This window comes from Babylonia areolata, chromosome 8 (assembly GCF_041734735.1).
Source record: "Babylonia areolata isolate BAREFJ2019XMU chromosome 8, ASM4173473v1, whole genome shotgun sequence".
Lineage (NCBI taxonomy): Eukaryota > Metazoa > Mollusca > Gastropoda > Neogastropoda > Buccinidae > Babylonia > Babylonia areolata.
In genome coordinates, this window is record NC_134883.1 from 43,954,174 (window position 1) to 43,964,173 (window position 10,000).

Here is a 10,000-nt window from a genome sequence, read left to right on the forward strand (position 1 = left end):
ACAGTTCACTCCCCACCCACTTTTCACTTTCAGCCTGCCACGCGGCGGCTCCGAAAACTTGGCCTCAGCCGTGTGTGCGATGTAGCGCTGTACAAATAGCGGAACCAAGCGGAGTAACCGCCAGCAGGTAACGCCGTTGAACTCCGCACACACCCACCCACGTACACACACAGTTTGACAACCAAGACTCGACCCCTCGAACAACGAAACCTCCAAACCAAGACACAAGGTCTGAACAAGGCGCACTAAGCAGAAAAGGTTCTGTGTACTAGTTACTGGACTCTACCATCCAGAGTTAAACATATCTCTTTCCACGTTCTCTGGTATTATTTACAGGAGCTGTCAGTCGTGTGCGAAAAGTGGCGTTGGGTCACTGCAACCAACTTCTGGGCGTGCCTGGGTTACATGCCATGTCAGTGTCTGAACCACTGACCTATAAACACGATCTCAGTGGTCTGAACACGCAGTATACACGCACGTGTCAAATGATCGGTATAAAGACAAGCCTGGCTCTCCCTCAGTTTTGAGGTCGTCACATTGTCAGCGTTTTTTCCAATGTACCTTTTAATTATCAGTTTACCTGTGTGCTAGCTGAATCGGTTGCACAAGCAGCATTGACTTGAAGTTGTGTGCCTCGTGACTGGACGAGAATTAAAATCATACATGCACATGTCAGCAGGTCGGTATAAGGACAAGGCTAGCACCCCCCTTTTTGAGGAAGTGTCTGGGTTTCAAGTTTGTTCCAATGTACCTTTTATTTATTTACCTGTGTGCTAGCTGAGTCGGCTGCGTAAACTTTTTTGTTTTACTTGAAGTTGTGTACCTTGTGAATGGAAAGAGTTACCACAATACACGCGCATGTCAAATGATCGGTGCAAGGACAAGCCTGAACTTAAAGCGAAGTGTCTGGGTTTGTTCCAATGTATCTTTCATTTACCCATGTGCTTGCTGAATCGGCAGCATAAGCAGCATTGACTTGAAGTTGTGTTGTTTTTTATGTATTTATCTATTATTTATTCACCCTCCCCCCTTTTTATTTCTCTCAAGGCCTGACTAAGCGCGTTCGGTTACGCTGCTGGTCAAGCATCTGCAGCTTGGCAGATGTGGTGTAGCGTATATGGATTTGTCCGAACGCAGTGACGCCTTCTTGAGCTACTGAAACTGAAGTTGTGTTCCTTTTGAATGGAGAGAGTTATCACTCTTTACTGTTTGTTACACATGCACAGGGTCAAACTCCAGCCACTTGTGCCATGGCGTAATGTGTTCGTGACGACTTGGGAGAGTCACTTTATATCTTGCCTGTCCTGGTATCTGGCTGTGGTCCGCGGTGTTTGTTCTGTGGTGGTGCTGGCCTTGTTTGGGAGAAGGAAGAGAGTTTCTTCAGTTTAATCACTGACCGGCTGTGGTGGTAGTCACTGAGGCATTTGAGACTATTGTTTTTGCACTGATTACCTGTGACAACCTCCTTCACGTTAACACGTTTGTAAAAAACAAAACAAAAAAACAACAACCAAAAACCAAAAAAACAAAATCAAAAGAAAAAAATCCAGATTGTAGAAATGTGTATTTTTTGTACTTGTGTGAATTTTCTGTTTGTTTCTTTTAAATATGTCTTGCAAATAATTTTTCGTTCTCTGCGTGTATGTTTATATTTAATTATCTAGATGAACTGAGCACTATACTAAAAGCTATGTATGTTAATAGATTTGGGATGGTGTCTCCAGCGGATGATTTGCATAATATATCCCCGTGGGATTCCGGGGGTCTTTCAGTACAAATAGCACCCAGCCTTCTGGAAATTCTGTGCTAGAAATTTCCTCTTTTCTGTTGCTCTACTTATTTCTGCCTTATTTTTTCCTTCATTGTTGTCTCCTTTTTCTGCATTCCCAGTCCATTCCCCGTTTGTTTTTTGAGAGCAGGCCTTGACATTTTTCTTCTCTCCCCCCCCCCCCCCGGACTCTATGATGTACAGCCTGTGCTGTTTTGCTCTGGCGACTAGGTAGTGAAATTGTTAACACTGGGATAGGCACTAGCTGTCCATTCTGCAGCATTATTTGCCTATATGGCATTTTTGTGTATTTTTGTTTGGCTTTGACTATTTTCTTACCTTTAAAATTTTTAAAAAAAACAATTTTTTGTGCAATCTGGGGATGATGAATTGAGCGGAAGGGCTGACGTCCTCAGCATGGCTTGGTCTTACTTGCCCTGAGGACCAGGTGTTATTTATTTATGTAACCTTTTTTAAAAAAAAAAGTATTATTATTTAGATGTGACTGTGTCGACGCGGTTGTGCAATTGTATGGTTTTACAGTCCTGATATGGCCCTATAGCGGTCGGCTGGACTGTAAGCAACAACAAACAATAAACAAAATAGATTAACACAGATTTGCATAATTAGATAAAGCTTTACATATGATACACTTTTCCATAATTTGATAAAACGTTACATGTAAGTAAGTGCCATTATTATTTTTTTCCCCAGAAAATACAATGGCCACAAAGTTGTCCGAGGCTCAACTGCCACAGTTGCTGCCCTTCCTGGAGCAGCATCTTCCTCACTGTTTTAAGGTACGTGCACGTCCAGAAATAAAACATAAGAGAAAAAAAAAAGAAAAAAAAAGAAAGAAAAAAAGATTCGAATACGCTTTCCCCTCCAGGCAAATTTGTGCATTCGTTCAGTGTTTCAGTGTCTCCGGAACTGACAAACTTAATGGAATTGAAATTCATTATTTTTAGACCAGTATTCCGATAAGGATAATAATAATAATTATTTGATTTATAAAGCGCCTTTCCTTGTAAAACATGCTGATTTGCGCTGTACATGTTAGATACTGATGTTTGAAACATGCATTTAAACACCAACATGAAAAACTTCTCTAACATGTTTATTTGCGCTGTACAAATTAAATACTGACGTCTAAAACACGCATTTCAACACCAAAATGAAAAACTTACATGCGTGTCAAGACCATACTCATCATACATATGACACGAAAAAGCCGAAATAATGCAATATCATGTCATAATCCTAAAAAAAACAAACCCTTTCACGACAATCTGTCTGAATCATACGTTTCATGTGACTGTTCGACCCTGGCGACATTATTGTTCACTTTGAAGAACTTTTCTGAGCCCGGCACTACTGCTGCTGTCAATACTGTTTTTGATCGTCTTGACTTACAACAGTCAGTTAACAGTCCTTCTCATCGCCCTGGCCACATTTTAGACCATCTGATTACAAGTCGTACCTCTGATGTATTTGATCTGTGTGTTGTTGACACGCTGTTATCTTATCATTGTGTGTGTGTGTGTGTGTGTGTGTGTGTGTGTGTGTGTGTGTGTTTAAAACTATTAATGAGAACACCTGGCAAACGAAACAAATTTTACTGCGTCACGTAATCTTAAAGCTGTCAATATGTGTGTTTGATAACTGATGTTTAAACAGTGTTTGAGTCAGCCACTCGGTCGGGTTCTGTTGATTATCTAGATGCATGCAACGCGTTTTGCGTTTGCTGATTGACCGCCATGCCCCTCTCATTACATGTACCTTGCCGGACACACTGATTTAAAAATAGGTGGATAGCGCACGCCTGCTTTGAGTCCCGTTGCCAACGGAAGCCAGCGGAAGTCTTCAATCAGCCATTTTGGTACTCGTGTCAGTATAGCGCGAAGCGGTATCTTCATACATGTAGCCGAGCGCTCAGCTAGCTTCACGGCAAGCTTTCTCTTGCTCGCGGCGTTAGTTAAGCTGTCATTCCTGCGTGTGCCTCCACAGCAAGTTTGCGCTACGTGTCACTGGACTGTTTTCCTGTGATAACTTTGGTAAATAAACCCGCCCTTTGGCAGATTCAAAACACAACATTTGACGTGTCCTGAGGGCTAACGTAACACGATCTCATCGAAGATACAAGGTTACGGTTCAGAAACTACCAACAGTTAGCAGACGACTTCTCAACGGACTGACGGCCGGATACGAGTAACAATAATTATGGCAAGACACAACATTTGGCATGTCCTGAGGGCAAACATAACACGATTTCATCGAAGATACACGGTTACGGTTCAGAAACTACCAACAGCTATCCTTCTCTGGCTGTGATATACCATTGTCCCAGTCTGTTAAAAATCTTGGCATCTACTTAGATGAAACAATTTCTAATGATAGACATGTCGAACATTTATGCCGCACTCTGTTCTATGTTACATAGATTGGACAAAATTCGCTCCTTTCTCTCCGCTGCTGCTGCTAACAAACTTGCCTGTGTCTTTCATTCTATCTAGAATAGTCTACGGTAACTCTATTCTAGCCGGTATCCCTGATAATGAGTTAAATGAACTTCGACGCGTTCAGAATGACACAGACCGACTATTGCTCTGTATGCCCAGGCATGAGAGTGCAACGTCACTGCTCAGAACCCTTCATCGACTTCTCTGTACTGACACTTCATTGGTTCTCCCTTGAGACCTCCTGTGTGTGTGTGTGTGTGTGTGTGTGTGTGTGTGTGTGTTCATACGGGCAGATTCACTATGACCTGAAGAATCACCTGAGAGGTCAGTACCCAGAGCTGGAGTTCATTGTGGACAGGTGGCCACACCCACAGGCCGTTGTTGCCAAGGTGAACAGTGAAAAGGTGGGTGTTTGGCTTTATTTCTTTGGTTGGTTTTTAACACCAATGTTTTTTCCCTCCCCTTTTTGTGTTTTGACTGGATCATGAAAACTCTTAGTGCAGTCGGTCAGAAAAGGAGTCAGAGGGACCCGTACAACTACTTGAGGACCCGATTGAGGACCTGATTGAGAACCTGAGTTTGCTGACGTCTTCAGCCTTCTCTCCCATCTTCACGTCTTCCTCTACCAGACCTGATACAAAAGGTCTGCCCCATAGTGCAGTGAACCAGGGCCCAAGATCAACACAAAGAAGACCAAGCAGCTCAGGGCAGACCATACCACTGATGAGTCAAAATGCAGGGGGCAGATGCACATGATGCTCAATGGTTTAATTAACTCGGCTCAAAAGTGACAACGGATGGTCGATGTACAAGCAGAAATTAAGACAAGAATATCCGAAGGCAGGCAGGTAGGCTTTTTGTTACCCAGGAAGATCCGGTTTGACTGGCGCCATAGGCACCAAAAACGAGATCAGACTGCTCTGGAATGTTCTCAGCACACTCTTGAAAGTCACCATGAGCATCGTGGAGTGTCGGTCTAGAGGTAACGCGTCCGCCCAGGAAGCAAGAGGATATGAGCACACTGGTTCGAATCCCATAGTTGCCAGTATTTTCTCCCCCTCCACTAGACTTTGAGTGGTAGTCTGGACGCTAGGTCCCGTGTGCAGCATGCACTTAGCGCACGTAAAAGAACCCATGGCAACAAAAGGGTTGGCCCTGGCAAAATTATGTAGGAAAATCCACTTCGATAGGAAAACAAATGAAATTGCTGGCAGATTTTTGTTTTTAATGATGGCGCTCTCAGTGTAGCAACGCGCTCTCCCTTGGGAGAGTAAACTGAATTTCACAGAGAAATCTGTTGTGACAAAAGAGAGTAATACAATACAGTACAATACAATACAATACAATACATCAGCCATAAGCATCAGCCGTAAACTTGAAACACCCCAGAACCGTTGCCTGCGCATAATCATGAAAATGGTGTTGGCCAAACACTGTCTCAAGCATTATTGAACTCTATAAACTCCAAAAAGGAAACCCCCTTGCTGGACATCGTCAATGAGATCAAGCGAATTTGATGGCGCTGGATACGAAGGGCACGTCCTTAGAATGCCACCGTATGCACTTCCATGAGAACTGAGCCCCTCGCTGCCGGACACCAAACGGGTAAAGAGTGCGAGGAAGATCAGAAGCGCAGAATGATTGGAAAAGGAGAATGACCATACCAAGGGAAGCTAGCTAGAACATCTAGTCCCCAAAAGAAATAGCCACAACAACGAAAATACGCATCTCCAATTCCAACGTGAAAGCCATCCTTCTCTACAGATTAGAGACTTGGAAAATTACCAAAAAGATGCTACAGAAAATCCAGACCTTTACCAACAGTTGCCTGAGGCGCATTTTTAAGATCCGCCGGCCAGACAAAACTAGAAACGAGGAACTGTGGCAAAGAGGGGGATAGGAACCAGTGGAGAAACAGATCCAGAGACGAAAGTGGGGATGGATTGGCCATGCCTTGAGGAAATCGCCATCCAGCACTACACGCCAGACCCTGACCTGGAACCCCTAGGGGAGAAGGAAGAAAGTATGTATTGGAGGGATTGTGTGTGTGTGTGTGTGTGTGTGTGTGTGTGTGTGTGTGTGTGTGTGTGTGTGTGTGTGCGAGAGAGAGAGAAAGAGAGAGAGAGAGAGTGCGCGCGCTTGCGTATACTGCGACTGTATTTGCAATGTTTCTTTTTTTTTTTTCCCCTGCTTTTTTCCCCCTTTCAGATGATAAGCAAGGAGGAGCTAGAGCTAGTGGAGGGGGCCTGGGGTATCAATGACGATGCACTGAGCAATCTTCTGAAGCATCCATCGGTTCTGGTTTGGAACAAAATAACCATCATAGGTGATTTGTTTGTATTGTTTGTATTGTATTATACACCCCACCACCACCGCCAACACACACACACACACACACACACACATGTATATATATATATATATATATATATATATATATATATATATATATCGGTTACATGAGTAATCGTAATGGAATAGTATTGTTATTACTATATCATTATCATGATTATTATTGTTATTGTTATAATCTTATGATGATGATAATGATGATTATTGTAGCAAACTCGGTGGTTAATTAAGGGATGGTGGCGAAACGTTGTATATGGATTAGGATTAAAAGAAAAGACTCTAAGAGGATCAAAAGGATGAAAGGATTAAAAAGATATTCAAAGGTCAGGATCCAAGGATAAAAGGGATTTAAAAGATTAGAAGGATCCACACGCAGGCCAGGGACATGTAAGAGGCCAGTCACAAAGGGCTTCATTTGTTTTCTTGCTTATGATTTTTGACTGTAGCTTGATGAAGCCTTATGTACACGAAAGTGTGTCACAAAGGGTTTCATTTGTTTTCTTGCATATAATTTTTGACTGTAGCTTGATGAAGCCTTATATACACGAAAGTGTGTCACAAAGGGTTTCATTTGCTTTCTTGCATATAATTTTTGACTGTAGCTTGATGAAGCCTTATATAAAACGAAAGTGTGCCTTCACAAGTGACTGAGAACGTTGATGTTTTTGACTTTTTGCATTCAATATCACTTGTTTCGCTTGTCAGTTTAACGACTTCTCTTTTACGAAGTCCTGTAAGTAATTTCATGTAATTGTTTTTAGAAATTTTTTTTTCAAATTTCACCCTCATTTCACCCTCATTTGCCCAGTTTCCCCCAACCATCCATTTATTCACATCTCTCACCCCTTCTAACCGATAATACTCAAATGTATTCATAAATATTTTAACAAAATGTCTTCAATCACCGATATGTGTGACGGGACATTAAACAAAATTCCTCCTTCTCCAATAGTAAGGAGAGGGAAGAGGAAAAAAGATGAAGGAGGCAGTGCCTACAAAACTCACAAACACATTGTCACTTGTACATTGTCAGAAACGCAAGTAGGTCGCGTCGTCAAAGCACATATACACATATTTGCTGCGGCCGAAACATTACCACTTGGTTAGGAACAGGCAACAACATTACATACATCATGCACATGTGCGTGAATATCAAACACTGACATCAAACGATGTTCCTAATACATTTAAACAGTGTAGTTGAAGTGGTTGAGGCTAAGCTGATCTGGTGAAAGCACAGGGGTGTGTGTGTGGGAGGGGGGGGGGAATGGGGGGGAAGGGCGTATTGTTATTTTGAATTTTTGATAAAAGGATTTAAGAATTAAAAGATTTCTGCTCGCAAGCGTCAGATGTAATAATTATGTTTGTGGGTTATTGTATTTTTGAATCAGGATGAGAGGACTGGCGAATTAAGAACAATAAAGAACATCCTGGGATCAATCCCATCATCGACGCCAGTTTTGTAACAGTCCATGGCAAGGGAGATGGGAGATAAGAGGGGATTTGAATTAGAGGATGGATCAACAGGATAGAAAGAGTGAAAGGATTTAATTAATTAAAGGGATAGAACGTGAAAGGATAGAAAGATCAGGAGATTTGAATTAGCGGATGAATCAACAGGATAGAAAGAGTGAAAGGATTTAATTAATTAAATGAATAGAACATGAAAGGATAAAAAGATCTTCACATAAGCCAAGAACAAGGCCACTCATAAAAGGGTTTTCTATTGTTTTATTACAGTAGTTAATTAAGGTAAAGAAGAAGAGGAAGACAGTGCCTGTAAAAGACACAAACAACAAATGTCACAAGTACAGCATGTCATAAAATGTCAGTTGATAGTGAGCACATGTATTCGTATTACCATGGAAAGACTCTGACTTGGTTTGCAATTTGCAGCAACATACATAATAAATAAGGCGTATGTGTGAAGACCAGACACTGACAGCAATTGACATTTCGAATACATTTAGATAGTGTAATTAAAGTGGTTGAAGCTTAGCTGATTTCGTGAAAGTAAGCTGACGTTATAGATTATGTAAAGCTTATACTGTGTCAGTGACTATAATGAATTCAAGCATTACCTTATCGGAAAAAAAAGTATGATTGCAGAATAACAATTACCAGACTGCGAAACGAATCAGATGGTGTTAAGCAATACATACACCGATACCCAGTACATCCCTTGTGAAGATTTGAATACTAATTTGCCACACTGTTATCTAGACGAATCAGCTACCATATAACGCTAGGCTGCGATAAACAAGACTGGAAGAACAGGAAAATGTGTAGAAAGTATATATTATACCAGACCGGAAGAGCAGGAAAATGTGTAGAAAGTATATATTATACCAGACCGGAAGAGCAGGAAAATGTGTAGAAAGTATATATTATACCAGACAGGAAGAGCAGGACAATGTGTAGAAAGTATATATTATACCAGACCGGAAGAGCAAGAACTAATGTGTAGAAAGTATATATTATACCAGACCGGAAGAGCAAGAACTAATGTGTAGAAAGTATATATTATACCAGACCGGAAGAGCAAGAACTAATGTGTAGAAAGTATATATTATACCAGACCGGAAGAGCAGGAAAATATGTAGAAAGTATATATTATACCAGACCGGAAGAACAAGAACTAATGTGTAGAAAGTATATATTATACCAGACCGGAAGAGCAGGAAAATATGTAGAAAGTATATATTATACCAGACCGGAAGAGCAAGAACTAATGTGTAGAAAGTATATATTATACCAGACCGGAAGAGCAAGAACTAATGTGTAGAAAGTATATATTATACCAGACCGGAAGAGCAGGAAAATATGTAGAAAGTATATATTATACCAGACCGGAAGAGCAAGAACTAATGTGTAGAAAGTATATATTATACCAGACCGGAAGAGCAAGAACTAATGTGTAGAAAGTATATATTATACCAGACCGGAAGAGCAGGAAAATATGTAGAAAGTATATATTATACCAGACCGGAAGAGCAGGACAATGTGTAGAAAGTATATATTATACCAGACCGGAAGAGCAGGACAATGTGTAGAAAGTATATATTATACCAGACCGGAAGAGCAAGAAAACGTGTAGAAAGTATATATTATACCAGACCGGAAGAGCAAGAAAATATGTAGAAAGTATATATTATACCAGACCGGAAGAGCAAGAACTAATGTGTAGAAAGTATATATTATACCAGACAGGAAGAGCAGGAAAATGTGTAGAAAGTATATATTATACCTGACCGGAAGAGCAGGAAAATGTGTAGAAAGTATATATTATACCAGACAGGAAGAGCAGGAAAATGTGTAGAAAGTATATATTATACCATACCGGAATAGACGAACAATGCGCAGTAGGTCTATATTATACAGACAGGAAGGCTATGAAAATGGGCAGAAAGAATATATATTT

The 10,000-nt window shown here is 41.0% G+C and overlaps 1 protein-coding gene across 7 annotated transcripts in view; it reads left to right on the forward strand.

Moving 5' to 3' along the window:
• Positions 1-10,000, forward strand: part of LOC143284848 (glycine N-acyltransferase-like) — a 16,360-nt gene that overhangs the window by 667 nt on the left and 5,693 nt on the right. The window contains exons 2-5 of one of the 7 annotated variants that reach the window (XM_076591945.1): positions 34-127; positions 2,483-2,568; positions 4,521-4,631; positions 6,436-6,553. In XM_076591945.1, coding sequence (XP_076448060.1) covers positions 2,491-2,568; positions 4,521-4,631; positions 6,436-6,553 — 307 coding nt within the window. In that variant the 5' untranslated portion in view covers positions 34-127; positions 2,483-2,490. Of the gene's footprint in view, positions 1-33; positions 259-546; positions 680-1,277; positions 1,480-2,482; positions 2,569-4,520; positions 4,632-6,435; positions 6,554-10,000 lie in introns of those variants that run through there. The other 6 variants (XM_076591942.1, XM_076591946.1, XM_076591941.1 and 3 more) reach the window with 6 other exon arrangements.